The following is a 20,229-nucleotide window of genomic DNA, read 5'->3' on the forward strand; positions in this document are numbered from 1 at the left end:
CTGTAATGTAATGTGGGGCTTGACCGATTAATGACTTATATACAATTAACAGAATTTTGAATGAAATTCTTTGACGTACAGGCAACCAGTGGAGTTCTCTCAGAAGAGGTGTAGTGGAACTGAACTTTGGAACACGATAGATAAGTCTTGCACATGAATTTTGGACTCTTTGTAACTTAGAAATGAGACTATCAGGCATTCCAAACAACAAACCATTGCAGTAATCAAGCTTACTTGTAATCAGAGCATGTGCCACCAGTTTGATGCTTTCTTGATCAAAGTATTTGCGAATGCGCCGAAGGTTATAGAGGAGATAATATGTTGATTTGCATACATTAGTGACCTGGGTTTCCATATTGAGGTTTGTATCAAAATAAACTCCTAAATTCCTTGCAGTATCAGATGGTTTGACATTGGATACTCCAATTTTTATACAGTTGATATTAATTTTAGAGATCTGCTGTGAGGTGCCGATGAGCAAAAATTCACTTTTGCTATCATTTAATTTCAGATTATTGTTGAGCATCCAGCTACGAATGAAACAGATACATCGTTCCAGCCTTGAAACACTTGTGTCTGCAGAGGTAGAAGATGGCCTAAAAGATATATACAATTGTGTGTCATCAGCATAACAATGACAAGAAACTTCAGGAAAATTATTCTGAGTGCTATTAATAAGGCTACTTGTGTATAATGCAAAAAGCAATGGACCGAGTCGTGAGCCCTGGGGCACGCCAAAAGGTACTGGGAAAGAATCTGAGACAGTACCATCAATAACAACTTTTTGATGCCGATCAGACAAGTATGACTTGATCCAGTTGAGAGCAACACCATTGATACCGAAACAGTTATGCAAAATTTCCAAAAGTCTGGTGTGGTCTATAGTATCAAATGCGCTACTTAAGTCTAGTAATACTAGAAGAGTGACTTTCTGATTGTCCATTGCCATCAGAATATCACTCTTAATCCTAAGTAGCGCAGTTTCTGTACTATGATATTGTCTATATGCGGATTGGTTAGATGGAAGAAGTGAATTGCTATTGAGGAACTGTAAGATTTGTTGAGTGGCTGCACCTTCTACCAATTTTGAAATATATTGTAAGTTGCTTACAGGTCTTAGATTACAGAATTCAGGATCTAGACCTGGCTTTTTCAAAAGAGGTGAAACTAGGGCTATTTTCCATTCATTAGGAAAATGACCTGTAGACAGGGAGATATTGATCATAGACGTAAAAACAGGAAGTATAACATCAATATGTTGCATAATAATATTTGTTGGAAGTGGATCAGCAGAGCAAGACTTCTTAGTGAGCTTCATTACAAGTTGCCTTACTTCTCGTTCTGATAAAAGTTTAAATTTATCAAACCTAATATTTTCGGGTGCTGGAGATAGACCAGATGAATCAGTATCAATACCATCAATCAAATTTATATTGGATTGAATATCACTATGAATACTAAGAACCTTATCATGAAAGAATTTTCCTATGTCATTCACAAATGTCATCCTATCAATGTTACATGGCACCACTGGATGTTTGTTTGAGACATTCAGCAGAGATTTAACAACGGTGAACAAGCCTTTGACGTCATCCTTGTTACGTGCTATCAAGTCTTTGTGATAGGTTTTGTGAGCAGCATTTAAAACATATAAAGCTGTGTTACGAGTTTTCTTATACTCGTTCAGACATTGATCGGTTCTTGTTCTGTGCCATTTCTTCTCTGCTTTACGTCTCTGCCTTTTTGCTTCTCGGACCTCGTCTGTATACCATGGTACATGAGGGCGAGCAACTACTCGCTTCAAAACCAAGGGAGCATGCTTATCTAAGAGGTTTCTGAGTGTGATATCATACAAGTTTGCCAATTCAGAAATATCTTGTGATACATGTACATTTCTACATAGCATACTATCTGCAAGCTCTTTGTTAAACACTGTATTGTTAATACGGGAGTATTTACGATACGACACAATCTTGTCAGTCAAAATTGGTTTACATGTGTTGAGATGGCACATGACTGGAATATGATCTGAAATAAGATATTTACATGGCCATGGCTGACCAACGATTACATCGTCAGATTGGCGACAAATAAGGAGGTCAAGCGTGTGACCTTGAGAATGAGTACTAAAATTTACAAACTGAGTACAACAGAGTGATTCAAGAAGATTTTTAAATGACTTTGATTCTGTTGAGTTTACATCGACTTGGATGTTAAAATCACCAGTTATTAAGAGTGGAACATTGGACAGTAGGTGATCTTGGATGTATTCGTTAAATTGTGAAAGAAATGATGCAACAGACACTGGATGAGACTCTGAATATGGGGGTCTGTACACATTAATCAATTTAAGATGAAACAATTTGCATACAATATCATACTCGGCAAACTCAAATGATTCCTTCTGACCAGCGGCAACCTGACGAGCATCGATAGGATTTTTGAAGAGAAGACCTGTACCCCCGCCACGGCGACCAGTCCTTGGTTGATGGAGAAACCGATATCCAGCGGGAACAAACTCTTGCAGTACTGCAGAGTCGTTCTCAGTCAACCAAGTCTCCGTGAGCGTAACTAAATCAGCTTTACTTTCGTTGACAAAGTCATTGATCGCGATTGTTTTGTTACGAACAGAGCGTACATTGATGGAGCAAAGTTGAAGACAGTCTAATTGTGATGAAGTTCTGCTTGATGTTTGCTTTGCATGTTGAAGACTATTCCTTTTTCTTCCTCCTCGAGTTCCCCGCCTGATTTTCCTGTGCATCGTCTTCTGAATTCCATATGATGTAATTGCTTGGCATACATGATGTGGAAGAGGTGCGACAAAGTCTCTCCATAGACAGAGTTCAGTTGGAGTGTACTTGAAGACAGCATCGGGATGATCATGAAGACGTCTTGTAGCATGTAGAGTGTCATCGTGTAGCTTGTCTGGGCCGGGGTTAGGCTGGACATCGCCGGCATGAAGCAGTTCCAACTGAAAGGAGGCATTGCTGTTTGCACTATATGGGATCCTCCTTTTAAGAAAATGTTTTCTAGTGAAAAGTTTACAACCCAAAGGAAGTACAATGGTATGTCCACTGCAGTCCACAAAGTCAATAGCACTAGCAGAGTAGCACAGAAGGATGAATAGTCCCAGATGAACAGCCTGCATTGTGGATTATTTCAGTCTAGGCATTCAAGTTCATTGAAGTAAACAGTGCACAATAGCTACACAGTAAGGTATATTGATGCATAGAGGTGCATACATACAACATGGATGTTTACATACTATGTAAGCATAGACAACCACCAAAAAAGTAACTTCGAAAATACACATGAAATCATCAAATAATAAACTTACAAATTACCCAGCTGATGCCATGCAACTTACATATTCACTTAGTAACAATATAAAGATCATATGCAACAGAATAAAGTAATTAAGAGCTCCTAACTGGAGAGCCGCAAAAGCATGTGTACATGCTCATGCGCTCATCCTATAATGAAATATATTTTTCAATACATTTTAGTGAGTTCCTTCCATAAACAACTGGCACGTAGCCTATATGTTCATTGTTATCTTCTGGCAGCCATTTAAAACTCAGAAGAGTTTCGATGAATTTAGCCTCCTTCAGCCTTAGTTTGAATTTATGTCTCTTTCTGTAAATTTGTGCGTAATTTGGAAGTCAAACAATCTTGAATATAATTATTTCGCTTAAAGAGACATTAAATCTAAATTTGTGTCTAGCAGAACCGGTTGCTAGCTATCGTTTGATATTTTTGTTTGTTGGCTCTTTTTTATTAAAGATCACGCGTTCCCAAGTACCCAGCAAGACATTGAATAAATATGAACAAATCAAACAAGCATAACAATAGCGCAAAAATTTCATCAAATATTGGAGGCCACGAGTAACGATATTTAGAGAACTAATGATATATCGCACTCTCAACTTCTGTCTGTATGTATTTCATAATAGGTATAAGTACAGAATATTCCATCAAAAGGTTTATATCGACCGAAATCGTATGCATAATATGCGCCATTGTATACATAATCGGTGCTCCATGAATACTATAATTACCGTAATTTTAAAAATTTAAAAATTTCATCAAATATTGGAGGCCACGAGTAACGATATTTAGAGAACTAATGATATATCGCACTCTCAACTTCTGTCTGTATGTATTTCATAATAGGTATAAGTACAGAATATTCCATCAAAAGGTTTATATCGACCGAAATCGTATGCATAATATGCGCCATTGTATACATAATCGGTGCTCCATGAATACTATAATTACCGTAATTTTAAAAAGTGTATACATAGTTAATATTTTGAAAACAAGAACGATAAGAATCATGTGTTTTATTGTTTGATTATTCTCACTATGAATGAACACCTAATATCTAACAATAGTGGGTTAATTTTTTGACTTCGGTAATAAAGATACTCTTCACTCATTGAAACGAAACTCATACCCAGTCACATTGGCTCTTTATACGGCGGCCGCACGTATGGCGAGTGAAAAGAGCCGATTAAAAAATGCACCAGCTACATATGGATGGTGTGAATGAGATTGAAGAAAAATCGACTCGCCCTACGGCCGCCGTAGAGCAAATGTGACTGAGGTAATAGTAATAGTCACGGCGTGTTTTCCTTCAGCAAGAAATTTATCCACACTGATGCGCTCGACCAGGTGAGGTGAATGGGTACCCGGCAGGATTAATTCCTTGCATGTACTGAGCGACGATGATGGTAGCTCGAGTTAAAGCTGGGATAATAATAGCAGCGCTTTGTATCCTCTGGCAAAAAGCGCTTTATAAATCCAACTACTACTAGTAGTAGTAGTAGTAGTAGTAGTAGTAGTAAATGACGCGTCCAACGATGAATCAGACTACCTTTACATCTTTGAGAAAATGAACAATATATATGTTTTCAGTGTTGTTTGATATTAAATAGGTAATGTACAAGTGTGTATTATCATCGGCTTACTAAAGGGCATTGCATCATTCATGTACATGTCATTTCTGTGGAAATTAAAGAAATAAAAATAATGTAATACTGTATGTCTCAAACTTCACATTCAAATTTGATGGAATTAAAGTGTTTTTATTTACGTTCATACCTGCTACTTTTCTTCTTTTTGCCGGGGTATGCTTAAACCTGAACAACTTAATGGTATGTTATTGGAATAGCATGTATAATTATATGTCTGTCAGGGCAAACATTTTACGATTTATCCTATCGACTTCAATTATATATGGAATTCCACCGACGTCATAATTTTTTCTTAACAGGAAATTTGTACGATGACCTTCCTAAACAAAAAGAAGCACATTGAATTTTCAAGAAGACGATGAATAAATAAATGTACATCGTGTACAGAAAATATTTTGAACTAACATGCAGTTTAGATGTTGACGTTGCTGGCGTTCCATAATTGTGGTTGATCGGATCAATCGCAATTCTTTGTGATGCGGGGCCCCTGGACTCGCATTCGTCTGTGTATGTATATATCTTGAGCTCATTCCGTACAGTGTAAATGTGTTGTATTAGTTTTACACTTGTGAAATGGCTACAAAAAAAAAATCATATTATAAATCTTGATTGCTTACTAACCTGTCTGAGACAAGGCGATGACGGTGAATACCAGTAGACCCAAGGAACGCATCTTGCTGGAAAACAAACGATTGCTCTGATAGGTTATTTGTCAATTACATGTACAGGGCCCCATCTTACAACGAGTTACGATTGATCTAATCAATCGTAACTCTATGGAAATCCATCAGTGTCATAATTTTTCTACATGAAATGTGCAAAATGTTCTTTGTAAATAAAAGAGAACGCACCGAACCGTCATGAAATCAATGAAGTTAAGGATATTCATTCATATCTAGAGGGAAAAAAATTGAGTAAACATGCACTGTATATGTAGACTTTGCTGGCTTTCCATAATTGCGATCAATCGCAACTCTTTGTAAGACGGGCCCATGAATTACTGGTCTACATCCCCTCATTCTACTTCCCATTTTTGGTCTCATCGCACATGGTCTGATCAAATTTTTATTCATGAGTTCGTCTACTATCCATTTCGTCTAACTTCCATTTAGCCCATTCTCTATTTCGTCTAATTTCCGGTTAGGTTATCTCGATCATGTATCGATTTCGTCTAATAACCACTTGGCCAAACGCCACTTAGTCTAAATGGCTAGATGAATTGGTAATCATATAAGAAATTAAGGTATACGTACACTCTATAAAAAATGGAGTGTTAATTTAGCACTTAATGTCCTTGTATAGGGACTGCACTTTGAGTGCTGATTTTTTTTAATTCAAATTTGAATGTCTAAACCAGCACTCAAAGTGCAGTCACTATGCAAGGACATTAAGTGATGAATTAGCATTTCATTTTTAAAGTGTACGTAGACATGGCGGAGGGAGTGTAGCTTAGACCAAATGGCAATCATACCAATATAGGGCTTTCCCTTTGTCATTTTTGTGGTATGCATGTGAGAAGAAGACCAAATGCTTGTAGAGGAAACGAAAATTAACCTTTTGAATGATATAATTGATGGATTAAAAAATCAGCACGGTCGAGTCGGTTATATCATGTTCTTATATTTTCCATTTAATATCTGGCCGACCTCAACTTTCCTCGGGTAAATCGGCCAGATCCCTCAGCTTAAATAAAGTCCGAGTGCTCTAAGTTAAGTTTATAAGGAATTTATACGGTACATGTACGCCAGCTACGTGTCGGTACACTGACAACGTCCAGGTTTTGATCTCGAACTTGAGCTGTAAAAATCAAAGTAGGGAGCTGCTTCACAAAGTTGCTCGTCGCGTTTTTAAACTTGATTAAAAAAACAACCGCAACAAGGAAAGTTATAACTTTTTTAAGCCAATAAATCCGAAGTTAGAAATAAAAATATTGTATTAATGTCTGTATGGCCACAATTTCAATGCACAGTTTACATGGTATATCGGCTGTAATAATTCAAATGAAAGCGCTCGAGTACGCATACGCGTTCTAAGAACAACACTACGAATTTATACAAAACTTTATAAGTCGCTAATTACTCTCACACTGACATGTACCTTAAAAACATAATATACGTGTTGTCTGGTACTTACATTCAATTAGGTGATTGAGAAACAACCTAGATGTAGGTGATAATGCTTTTTTGAAAGTTTCAGCTTTGTCAGAGAGTCAAATACTAACCGAAACCTGAAAATAGTCTGCAAATTCAAATATTCATCATGTTTATTTATAGGAAGGTAAATATGGAAATATCAGGGGGATAGGTAAGGGGTGTATTGTGCTGGCAGCATTTCAAGGGGGGTCGTGAAATTATTATTTCAAGAGGCAACCCCGAACAAGTGGTTTTATAAATGTGTTTTTTATGTAATATATATAATTGCCCAGCTTATTCGTCATTATTGTTTTTAGGGGTCACTTTAGAATTTGAGAGAAAATGGGGTACGGGCTTCCAGAACCCATTTGCAATTCACCCCAACGTCACTTTATCATGCCACCTCCATGTTGGTTGAAAGGGGTCACAAGTGCCTCAGTTGACGTCATATTAAAATATACTTAACTCTGCAAATATTAGCCTTCGTATTCTCGTGATTTCTTTCTCTATTCCACTTTTTTTTTAAATAACATCCCATAACTCTCTCACAACTTACAAAGTAATACCTCGGTCACATTTGCTCTACGGCGGCCGTACGGCGAGTCGAAAACAGCCGTTTTAACATTTTTTGTACCAGTTACATATAGGTGGTTTGAATTAAAATGAATAAAACGGCTGTTTTCGACTCGCCGTACGGCCGCCGTAGAGCAAGTGTGACCAAGGTATTAGTAAACCAGAATAAACTTTCTTTTCGAACGGGAACATGAACCTCAAATTTCAAGCTCTGTACGGTGTTGAAAAGACCGATAGATGGCTATTCCCATGATGATGCTTCATCATAATAATCTACTTAATGAGACAGTTTGAAATGGGATTAGTTATTGATCGGCAAGGTCATGCGACCGGGGACGTCAACGGTTGATGGGTAAATGTTAGAAACTCATACCCCCAGAAGGAGGTCATTACAAAGCCACACACACACACAACAAACACCGTTAGTGAATGAAAGCAATGAACAAATGAAGCAAAAATGATGATAACATTGGATAAATTCTCAATTTATTTAAAGAAATTGTTCATGGCTGTCAGGATAATCTCTGAAAAATCTCGTATTGGATAGGTTACATTATTATTGCCTATACCTGATTCCGACTATCACGATTTGCGCCGATGATTCACACGGCGTACTTAATCGTGGAGAAGTCGTATTGACCTCATCAGATCATATATAATAAGATACATCAGTCGTGGTAATCGTATTGATCGCGGAAATTTTTTTTGAATGGCTCAACAAATTATCGCGATCAGCTACGAAAGAGCAATCTTCAAGGATCATATGACAGGTATAATACCTCGTTCCAACTATACAGTACGTATCAAAAAAGATTTACACTTTGAAAAAGCACTGGGAATTGAAAAATATACAATATCTGGGTAATGTTTTCACATATAATTTTAGGTTTGGGTCTCATCTATCCAATGAAAGTAAAAGTTTTGACAGAATGTTACACTTGAGTGAGCACTTTCCATTTTTGTAAAGCTCGCAGAAATCTGTTTGCGCAGAAATGCTAGTTTTCACGCTGTGTCAAGGGGAAAAAGCAATATCAAATTTACCCTGCGAAACATTTTTTATACATTTTCCTTGCACTTTTAGTCATTTGAAATAACACAGATACATTCATTCAAGCGTTTTGTAACAATTTTGCCACCCATATTGAAGTTTCAACACTTAGTAACCACAACCTTCACCCTTTTTGTGCCAGCTGGATCTGAGGACATAACTAAATCTGAACAAAAATTTATATCAGACATCTATAGCATTTTGTCACTAAGTTTTTATCATTAAAAGTGGGTTTACATTTCATTTGTTATTCAATACTTGTTTCTCCACACCTTTTCCAAGCTTGACAATGGTTAACAAAATGAAAGTCAAGCCTAAGCCATTTCACGTAAATCACAGCTCAGTGTAAAGCAAATATCGTCACGATTGCCTCGGTGTGTGGGGGAGTGGGGTAGGGCGCAATGCACTTTTCGAAGTGTTTTGGGCAAGGAAACAACTTTAAAAAGGTAAAAGATATCTTTAAATCAATTTTACTAGCTAAATTCAACGTGTTCTTCATGATTAAGGTCACTTTTATTCGCATAACTATTTCAAAGTTATGCGCATGTAATTTTCATTAACTTTTCAAAAGTAAGTGGTGCTCACTCAAGCGGAAATATTTTTCGACAGTTATATCGTCATTTGCTTAAATGGATCTGTACCAATATTAAAATGTGGAAAAATCTTCATAATATTACAAATGTATAAATTTACAGGATTTTTTATAAGTGTAAACTTTTTTTTGATACGCACTGTAGTGCGATCCTTCACGAACGTGGCGCCAACTTCCGTGACAGTTGGACAAGGGTATAAGCGATTGACTATGAAGGTGTTGTTCTTTATGTTGTTTAAAGGATCAAACACACTATACGGGGCCCTGATGAAAAGGATTTCAAATTTGCTCTCAGCGGGATGTTTTCTTTCATTACGTTTGATAAAGCTTCAGGGAGGAAATAACTTATTGGTAAGCCCTTTTCACAAATGGTGACGTGACTGCTTATAACCGTTGCGATTGTGTGCAACATATATCGTGACCGAATGATCGCAAACGATCGCAGGAGCAATTGTGAAAGCCCCTTAAGAAAGAGATTGCACTCAAAGGGGAAGTTCACCCTGACGAAAATTGTATTGTGAAAATAGCAGAAAATAAATATTGAAAAAAATTGGTAAAGGTTTTTGGAAAATTTATCAAAATAAAAAAAACACTTTACGAATGTATATACATATTTCGTAAAGGTTTTTAGAAAATTATAAGAAGTTTATTTTTTTTTTCATTTGTGACGTCACATAGGAGCAGCTTTCCATAAAAAAATAATAATGAAATTTCATTTAAAAAATAAAATAAAATGAATTTTACCGTACTTTAACTACATCAACAGACAACTCATTTTACACCCACTCCTTAAAGGAAAAAAAAGTCATCACGGATAATCAAAACACTGGCCTTTTTTTTACTATTTTTCTGATATTTTTACAAAACAAAATGTCAGGGTGAATGATCCCCTTTATTTATTTCGACCACTGCAAGTTTCGCTGGTTTAATTAAACATCCGAAATATTATTTACTTTAGTGCACCACATGTCTACATAATGTGAGCTCTGCATATTTGTAATTTAATTAGACGAAATGGCTCCTTCTTGTTATCACTCTCTCGTTACTAACAAACCCTGTTAATCATTGGATGCGATTTTAAGGAATAGAAACACGTCCCCGCTATCCCGCTCTCCTTATAAATCTTACTCCAATTCTAACGGTTAATTTCGGTGTGAAGAAGTCAACAATTTAGACGGATGTTAAAATTAATTTACAATGCGGTGCATCACCTTCCGTTTGTAGCGGACTGGCCGAAATTCGCAATGCATCATGAGAAGAAATCGACATCAGTGAAGCGCACTTTCATATTATTGTGCATATATGCATGCGATGTGTTGGGCTGACCGACGCGGCTCGGTCGGTTTGCTTAAAATTATGCTGTTTATCAGGGTCTAGGAGGTGGGAGAGAAATTTGCTGCAGATTTATTTGCAAAATTTAGAGTTTTCGGTGAAATCTTTCTCCGCTTGTTATATGGTTTTCATTTCCTAAGCATCTCTACACCAGCACTATATGCGCTGACTGCGCTTAACCTGCGCGTGATGTCGAGCCAAAAGTTAGAAATAAGCCTGTCCGCTGACAACTGATAGATGGCGCATCGTTTTGTGAATCCACCGGATTGTTGAAAGACACCGTTCCCAATTACTCAGATCATGGTCAAGCCAAAAGAGTCGCCATCCATGAGCCTTAATCCTGAAGCTCTTATTCGTTATCTCAAGTCAAAATTAACTTCTTTTTAATCTGTGCAGGACCAATACTGATGAATTCTTGAGATAAATGGTATATGTATAATTTCTTGAAATAAACCCTGCATGTACTTTACAAATTGCCTAATAACACAATTTGTACAGTTAACATTGTTAACCATTGAAAAAAAGTTAGATGTGTTGTTGTGTACTTAGTTTTTTTTATCACCATATGAAGAAAAAAAAGAATAAGATTAAACTTGATGTATTTTATCCTTGCACTGATACAAACAAACCCTATAAAGGATCCTACAACTGGTCAAAGACAATGGCAACTATTGATGACAGTAGAAGGGTCTTGGAAGCCGATGTTGCAACTGCACTTCCTGTTGGTGATACAGGAGGTAGCCGAGTGGGGTTTATATTGGGCCCGTTCGGTCCGGTCATGTCATCTGGGTCAAGGTTTGGAGCGTTGCTCACGTCATAGTCGCCATTGCAGAGGTTGTGGTTGCAATAACAATAGCTGTGATTGTTTTCTAGGAATATTAAATCTACTTCAACTATGGGTTCAAGTGTTTCATCGATAGTGTAACAACCGTCGGATGAAGGAACGATGGCACAATCGCGTGATAGGTACGAGGCGTTGTGTTCCTCTGTGTAAATAATAAAACAGGTACGGTTGTGTGAATTGAAGTAATTACTTCCTAAGAAATTAAACAATGATTAGCATGGTTAGTTGTGGTCAATGTTTGCAGTGAACAAACTTGCACATTAACTGTATTATCATTATTGCAACCCAGAATCCAAGAATCGGTCTCGACCCTTTCACACACGCGGTATGCAGGTATGGAGTTGTACACATCTTTCGTTTTATTTGCTGGATGTTATCAGAGGTAATTAACGTCAAATTAGTGATCACTTTGATTACTCTTCTTGAATGCTTTTCAAGATTTTAAGTATATTTATGTTCAAATTATTACCCTAAGGGAAAGAAATGGGAGCAAAATTAAATAGGTCACAATTTGACTCCTTTTTTATCTTAGACATTGCTCATGAGATTTTTTCCCTTTTCATCATTCAGATCTGTGTTTTTTTTTGTAAGCAATGGACGAGTGGGGGAGGGTGGTGGCGCACTAATATTTGTGGTTTCATATAGCTAATATGCCAAAATGCTGACAGGCGAAATTGCTTTTAATGATATAGTAAGGGTGTGACAAAACATAATTTGAACTAGCCTCGAGACATCTACTGCACTAAAAAGAGATGTGTTGCTCCGGGGGGGGGGGGGGCACTCGACCAAAAAAGTGGTAGGGGTGTGCCGCGGGCGAGACAAAAAACGGGGGCCTTGGAGCGGGCTAAATGTAAAAGGAGGGTCCTCGGAACGGGCTTCGGAACTACAAATGTTTGTGAAAACGGGGGTCCTTGGAACGGGTCGCCTGCGTGCGAGTGCGTATGCATCCCTATGGAACGTACATGCGGCTAGCCCGGCGGCACGACTGACGTGCGCGCTAGCGCAGAGACGATGGTCGGACAGCGAGCTGCGGCCGCTTTTCACCAAAATTGCGACCGGAACGGCGTAACGGAAAATATGCGAAGCCATGGAGCGGATTTTTTTCTTCTTTTTTCTCGAGAAGAAGAAAATGCTATGCTCTGGAACGGCTTTCTTTGTTCTTTTTCTCAATAAGACAAAAATGCTATGCCTCGGAACGGAAATTTGAGTGTAAAAATGGGGTCCCCTCCGCGGCACATACCCACTATACATTATATACTGAGTGCCCCCCCCCCCCCGGGTGTTGCTCTTCGATTCTGATCATCGGTATAATCATTATTAAAGACCATAGCGAAGACGAACCACTGAATACCGATCAAACGTTTTCAACTATACCAATATCTTGAATTTCCAAAGTTACTAGCACGGTACTTTTTGTTGGGAGGGGGGGTCAAACCAATTTTGGTCCTACTACTAAGAACTGCGTGAATTGAATGATGCCAAGGTGCTGGCGTGATGGGCATATTTTCGCGGTGCGTGGCGTTATACATCCATGCCATTATCAATTTTATTGATAAATGGGTGGACAGCAGATCGAAGCATATTCACGCATAAATAATGATTCTCACCTCCATTGAGAATGAATCGAATGGTGACATCGTGGAACGTGCATCCCAGGTCAAAAGAAGGAAAATAAGGACCTATCGGGCAGTCGACTTCTTCTCCATACGATCCACCCTCACAAGAAGCCTGTCCAGTCTGCAGTACATCGTCTCCTGATGCCAGATTCAGGCATCGATAGCAGGTGATTGCCTCCCCTAGTGATTAAGATCGGACGATTAGAATATTCTTATGAAACGAAAGCAATATCAACTTGAGGATATTTGCGCCACAAAAGTAGAACAGTTTTAAAGCTCAAATCCAACGCCCAAACTGGTTGATTCGCGAACATGGACCTACTAAATCCATTATTGGAACAAATACAAAAATAGCAAATACAACACTGTATATTAAACCAAATTTGCAAAGTTATATAAAACAAAGTGTACATAAGTTATTAACGCTTTGTTCATTCTTGCAAAGCGTTCGCATGATGAAAACGGTTATTGTTATGCACCTCCTCGTCAGTATGTTAAATTAATAAGAGAGCCAATAACACTGATACCTCATCGGAAATTTATATTCTTTTTATATTCATATACTGACCTGGATGGAGGTAAAGGGGTGCGGGAAGGTAGACCTGTGGGTCATGGTAATTAGGTTAACCTTTAGGCAGCCCCTTCATCTCTATTCCAGGTCCTTTGTATTATATCACGTATATCCTATTGTTTATGTAATTTGTATTGTACTGTAATTCATGTATTCTGAAATGCCGAATAAATAATAATAATGATATTCACATTCAGGTTTTATTGAATTTTTGATTGACATTGCTGGATTATTATCAAAATTTATATCATGAAACAAACCACAAATTATGATAAAGGCATTATTCTACAGTTCTTAAATTGAAAAACCTAATAAGGTGTTGCTTATGACGTCCCTCTGTACCGTTCCTCTATTCTAAATGTGATTTTAAAAAGCTGGCAGGAAAGAGGAAACATTAATAAGCCTTATTTTGTTTTCATTAAAGCATATCTTTAGTTTGGTAATTAACCCAAAGTACATGTCTCTTTTCCAGTTTATTAATAGATTATACTTGTGAACGCATGTGCAGTGTAAAAAATGTGGTGTTAAAACGGACACCAATTGGTATTAATAGAGGACCACACCCTGAGGTGTTAAAATAACACCCTAGAGATTGAACATAACACCAAAGAGTGTAAATGTAACAACCATAGGTGTTGTAATAACACCTATAGGTGTAAAATTAACACCACCAATTTAACACTGGTGTAAAATAACTGGTGTGGTCCTCTATGTACACCGGTTAACACCACAGTTTTTGCTGTGTGCGAAAAGGGTTTCCTTTATGAAGGACACAAAGTAAGAAAAAATAATGATAATGTCACTGTAAGTTACGTGTATATTTAGAGCGAGAGAGAGGAGATATAATATACAAATATATATATATATACACAACAAAAAAGTAAGTCCCCCCTAAATCAAATTGATGTAACTTTTGAACGGAATTATTTTGAGATATGATATTTCGTAGGTGGTTTTCTACACTCATTAAGCAACTCCTAGGGAAAATGAGATTGATCGGTTGAGTCATGCATGAGTAATCAAAGATTGAATTAAAAATGACCATTTTTAAAGTCACAAGAGTCGTTTTTCAGGTTGTGCAAATACAAAGTTGTTGTTAGGTGAATTTTATGGCGTTAAAGCTGTTTTACTATCCATCATTTAGCCACTCCACACATAATTTTGATATCGTATGTTCATGGTTGAGTGAGCACAATATTGCAGGGGCTGCAAAATCGGGGGGGGGGGGGGCTAGGGGCCCCCACTTTTTTTCCAAAAGCATGTACAAAAATGTAGAAATGACTATACGATTGTGATTTTTTTGCATGGTCAGCCCCCACCCCCACTTTTAGCTAAGCCCCTCCGCCACACTTTGAAAACCATTCCGCGGCCCCTGTATTGTGAAGTATCATCATAGGGGTTTTTGGTAGTATTTTCTACAACTTGTTAGGTCATATTAAAATTTGAAAATGTTGATGTCTCCCCAGACTATAGGCCCCTCCCCCATTTTTAAATTCTGGATCCACCCCTGATTTGTCCATAAATTAAAGTGATCATGAGAAATTGTTAAGAAAATAATACAGTATAAAGAGTTTTCGAATGTGCTCGCTCAACCATGAAAGTGTTAAAAGTTCGGAAAGTGTGCGGTGATAGAAATGATGGATGATAAAACCGAATTTGCCCCCAATATTCACCTTATTACCCTTTAAATTAGTCTGTGACAATGAAAATACCAATTTTCCCACTTTGATGCGTGCTCACTCATCCATAAATATACAAATCGATTTCATTTTTGCACAGAATTCTGCCCATAGGTTGATAAACATTACTGCCAAATGACATTGGTAAAGACAGCCTTGAAAAAAAGTTCCACCATATTGAATAAGGGGCTACTTATTCTTAAACATATGCACCCATAATGTACACAATTCTATGAAAGAGGAAGTTAATATTTTAACAAATATGTAATAAGGGTTTGTTTCATGGACGGTTTTGGTTACTTCTGCCAATAGTTATTTCATGAAACTTCGCACATGGCTTCACAGTAACATTATCCAAAAGGCGCGCGCACCAAAATAACAATTCGATACGACACAGAGTGGGGCCAAGGCCTTGAAATTTCTTCTCATTTGCATAATTTTCGAATACTGTGTGCTCACTGATGCATTAAACATCGGGATTTTCATAAAATTCAAATCAAATGAACCATGCAAGGAGGTTTGTGACAGATATCAATAGTTACAAATTGCATTTTTTCCAATAGCGTAAAATAGAGCTAATAACATTCCACATGTTCATTCAAGCGTGAATGTTTAATTAAACGCCTTTGAATCATTGAAGCATGTTAATTGGTCATGATCATAACAAAAAAGTTGATAAAAGATCAGTTTCAGTTACCAAAATGAAACAATACTTGCCTATGATTTTTGAAAATCACATTTTTGTTTTCAATAATTGTTCATTGAACCGTGAAACGATGAATATTTTTGAAGATACTCTTCCCCAAAATAACTGTTATCATATTTTATCATTTTTATTGATAAAAATGTGTAAAATTCGAATTATAGCAAATTTGGACTTGTGTTTATTCAACCGCGAAATTTAGCAAAAAAAGTAGTATCGTCTTTTAGAAAGTACCTTTTACAAGCCTTCTGACTATTTTTCATGATGAGAATGGGGAATCAGTTCCAATAAAATGGAATCAAAGTTATGATATTTGGCTTGTGACTTTTGAAAAGTGACAGTTTTGCCTTCTGACGGTGCTCACTGAAGCATGATGTAAAATACGTCCATAACATTTACTCAGATGGTAGCTTATAACATTACCTACAAGCTCACTGCATGTAAAATATATAAAAACTCGTATTGGTTCGGAAATTATTGATGTTTGTTTAAGGGGGACTTACATTTTGTGTTGTGTATATAATATAGAGAGAGAGAGAGAGGGAGAGGGGGAGATGAAAATGTGAGCTGGATGCAACTGTTGTATATCACTATTTTGTAGTAAAACTTTACGAGTCATTTAAAACTAGGGCATAGTAAGAACTATGACTAGTCATATCAGCTACACAGCTGATTTTGTTATTTTGACCATTTTATTTTAAGAGTCCATGTTCACTTTTAGAGAAATTGACACAACATGATTTTTAGAACCAGTTACTCATAAAAAGACATTTTTCGCAAATTTTGCGTTCATTTTTATTTTCGTAAAAGTTTTGTTCATCCACGATTTGCATCTACGCATACTTTCTTGGAATTTATTGGATTTATCATAAATGCAAATGAATTAGGATATAAAAGATCTTCAACTCATATTGAAGTCATTTGATTTTGAATTCCATTTTAAAACTTTGCAATCGTTTTCTGATATAAAAGTCTACAATTAAAATTGTTGATTGATAGCAAATATGTATTCCTAAATTCAAAGAAATGACACATCTGAAAAATTATCATTAAAAAGAAAAATTAGTTTATTTACATAACTCGAAAAAACACTATTTAACAGGTCTAATAAATAAAAAAAATATTTACCTACCCGAGTAGGGTTATAAATTTATGGATAACAAGAAAAAAAACACCAATAAGAATTAAAGTAACATGTGCCATTCATGAAATAACGTCAATCTCCGATTATATATGCCAACATATGTACAGTAGACAAAACAAAACAAATATTGGTGCCTTCCATGACGAATTCAACAAGTAACATCGGAAGATTCTTGTACAGACCATCAGTTGTGTTGATATGCACGATTGCCTACAATCATTAGAATGAACTGATAAAATAATTTGATAGAAACTTACCTCTGTAAGAGACCGAAAGTATCATGACTAAAACTGCCAAAGGTGTCGGAAGCATCTGTTTAATATAACAAAATATATTTGATTAAAAACTGAAATTTTGATATTTCCATTTTTAATCTTTTAAATTATCAGTGGTTATGAAAACAATCAATGTACAATGCGGCAACCTGAAGAACGCACATAAATCAAATCATAATACTTCTTTAACGAAGAGCAATCAAAAGTATTTGATCATGATGTAACCTTTACGGAAAGAGCTTCCAAGTATTATAAAAACCTCTTATAGGTATAAACATTCAATGAGCAATATAATTTATTCATTTTAAATTTTCCAATATTAATATTGACCGATCAAACTAATATTATATATGTATGACGTACTCATATTTAAGTCAGCTGGGGGTATCTAAAAAGTCATTTAGAGTAAAATATGAGAAAAGGGGTAATTACGTGGTAAAGTTTAAACAGCTTCATCACTGACTTACCATGTTTATTAGAGCTATATAGTTACCGGAACACGACAAATGTCGACCTCGTAAACTAGAAGATCAAGATGATCTACTCTGCTCCGGATTGGGAAGAAATAATCAGGAAAGACCGCTACAAGTCATTCTAAGAAGTCACACTGCCAGGGATTGTACTTCACATATTAAATGGGATTCAAATCATGACATCTAATTGGCTGAATATTCTTGCGTTCCTATGATAATAACATCGAAACAGTTTTCCTTGTTTAGTTTGTTTACTTTTCTTATGCCATCGATGCCATTATTAGTTGATCCATTCATTGTATGGTTTACTTAAATTTCTTGCGTTTGTTCTTCCTTTTGTGAAAAAAAAATATGTGCTTACACACGTTGTATTGACCTTCGCTAACTGCCCAAGACTATACCCTTTGTTTAATGTGTTTGAGATGTGCCATATTCGTTTTTGTAGTTTTTTATATGAAAAGCGGGGGTTTCCCAAAAAAAATCCCAAAGTGGATGGACACCGGTTCACCAACAAACAAAAGAAAACTGCTTGCACTGGTAACAAAACTCCCACGAATCTACGGGAAAGGTTAAAACGTGATTGCTCATACGTTTTAGTTTGTTCCTCGGGTCTGCTGTGACCATCATGAAATTACGAAAAGTAATCCAATATTTGCCAAATTAGAAATCATTATTAAAAAAAATGCAAAGTCTGCTTTTACATCAAAGTAATTTGATAGAAATTAATCCAATTCTTAAATATGTCCATATGCAGGGGTCACTACTCTGCTGTGGAAACCCTTACTCGGTTAACGGTCTGAATGTGCAGCCTATAATAATTTATGTACCGAAGGCCCTCTTGCCTGAATTGAAAAAAGCAAGTTTCGTATGTGCTAGTCTTTACATGGAGACCCGATTGTTGATTAAAAGTTTGAATCTGAGTCTGGAGAATAGCCAAATTTCCAGGGGGGTAGCCTATAATCTATGCGGAGGCTGCAGTTTTTGCCTTTGCTGTTATGCTGAACACTGTGGCTGCGCTTCTAACGCAGCTACAATGCGTATTCTTCGCTAGATCAGACGTATCGCTTACGGTCAGCCTAACAGCCATAAGCGGCGGAAGCGGGGGAGGGGGGGGGGGGGGTGGGGGAATATCCACGCGCGTCCCCCACCCCTAAAGTAACAACCCATGCAAGGGACGTATTCCCCCCCCCCCCCCCGACGAGTTTGTTATGTGGTGCGAAATGTCCTTCCTATCATGTTGAGCTGTTGAGGAGCTTTTTTTTTTTTTTTTTGCTTGTCAATTTGTTTTCTGGTACGAAACCCTTTATATCCTGTTGAGGACTTTTTTTTTCTTGTCCACAAACTTGTGACTGAAGACCTTTTTTTTTGCTTGTCAAATTTCACATTTTGGGCAGGCGATTTTGCCTTTCCCCCCCCCCCCCCCCCCTGTGGAAAATCCTAGGTACGCTACTGTATTGGAGTCACATACCTTGATCTTCTTGTTTATCATACAAAATAAAGTATGTAAAAAGTGGGCGTGGCCTATGACATCAATAAACAAAATTGACCAAGGGTGCCCAAGTGGCACCCGTCGGATCCTTGAAGTAGACTCCCTATACGTGCTATACTACAACTTTCAGCAAAAAAATTGCATATTTACCCAACTTGACGGTCATGCAATAAATGTTATCATATCTACCTGAACAGTATTTCGATATCGGTCTCCGAGCTCCGCGGCTAGCTACATTGTATTATGCATATGCATGATTATGAGCCGACCGCCGGTGCTTTACTTCTGATTGGCTTATATTTCGACGTGTGCTTGTTAGCAAATGAGGTAAACGCGTGATAGGTTAATGAATAATCATTCCCCGTCAGTTTTTTTTTACTGGCTGTATATTAATTAAATAATGCAGCACTCTTCAGGTAAATATTGGGGGCTTTGGGGTGCTACCTTTCCAGCTTCCTCGGGTCATGGTGTGACTGGACTGCACAGATCATGTTCCAATTGAAAATTGAAGCATCTCTTTCGTCTACAAAGCATTGGTGTCCTAAACTTTCAAACACTCATATCTTTAGGACACTTCAATTCGTTGATCCCCCCTTCGTTCGGTTTCACGATAGAAAACTTGTTCCACGGGATTCCTTCTTCTTTTACACACCTTAATCTTTGCTTTTGTTTTTCTTTCTTTTCAGCTTCCTCGGTCTAATTGAAAATTTTCTCCTTCGCCATTTCATACCCCCAAGAAGTTTTTTATATTATTATTATTATCATTATTCTTTGGATGTAAA

At 37.0% G+C, this 20,229-nt stretch overlaps 2 protein-coding genes across 2 annotated transcripts in view; both read right to left on the reverse strand.

Annotated features, from left to right (window-relative positions):
* Nucleotides 1–7,218, reverse strand: part of LOC135154861 (uncharacterized) — a 13,152-nt gene extending 5,934 nt beyond the window's left edge. The window contains exons 1-2 of the mRNA XM_064103080.1: nucleotides 7,110–7,218; nucleotides 5,598–5,653 (exon numbers count right to left, since the gene is read on the reverse strand). Of these exons, the coding sequence (XP_063959150.1) occupies nucleotides 5,598–5,649 (52 nt within the window). The 5' untranslated portion in view covers nucleotides 5,650–5,653; nucleotides 7,110–7,218. The remainder of the gene's footprint in view (nucleotides 1–5,597; nucleotides 5,654–7,109) is intronic.
* A 932-nt stretch (nucleotides 7,219–8,150) lies between these two features.
* On the reverse strand, nucleotides 8,151–18,171 carry LOC129266817 (uncharacterized). Its single transcript, XM_064103559.1, has 4 exons — nucleotides 17,953–18,171; nucleotides 17,468–17,522; nucleotides 13,105–13,293; nucleotides 8,151–11,639 (listed from the first exon to the last, which is right to left on the reverse strand). The coding sequence occupies exons 1-4, from the start codon at nucleotides 17,953–17,955 to the stop codon at nucleotides 11,296–11,298; spliced, it is 591 nt and encodes a 196-aa protein (XP_063959629.1). The 5' UTR covers nucleotides 17,956–18,171; the 3' UTR covers nucleotides 8,151–11,295.
* Between the last annotated feature and the right edge of the window lie 2,058 nt (nucleotides 18,172–20,229).

Source organism: Lytechinus pictus, chromosome 8, assembly GCF_037042905.1.
Source record: "Lytechinus pictus isolate F3 Inbred chromosome 8, Lp3.0, whole genome shotgun sequence".
Classification (NCBI taxonomy): Eukaryota; Metazoa; Echinodermata; class Echinoidea; order Temnopleuroida; family Toxopneustidae; genus Lytechinus; species Lytechinus pictus.

What these genes read in the sequence shown, in the direction of transcription:
- LOC129266817 (XM_064103559.1), bottom strand. An exon ending in ACTTTCGGTCTCTTACAGAG is followed by an intron (nt 13,294 to 17,467) that starts GTAAGTTTCTAT and finishes CTTAATCACTAG; the next exon opens with GGGAGGCAATCACCTGCTAT. An exon ending in TCGATTCATTCTCAATGGAG is followed by an intron (nt 11,640 to 13,104) that starts GTGAGAATCATT and finishes TTATTTACACAG; the next exon opens with AGGAACACAACGCCTCGTAC.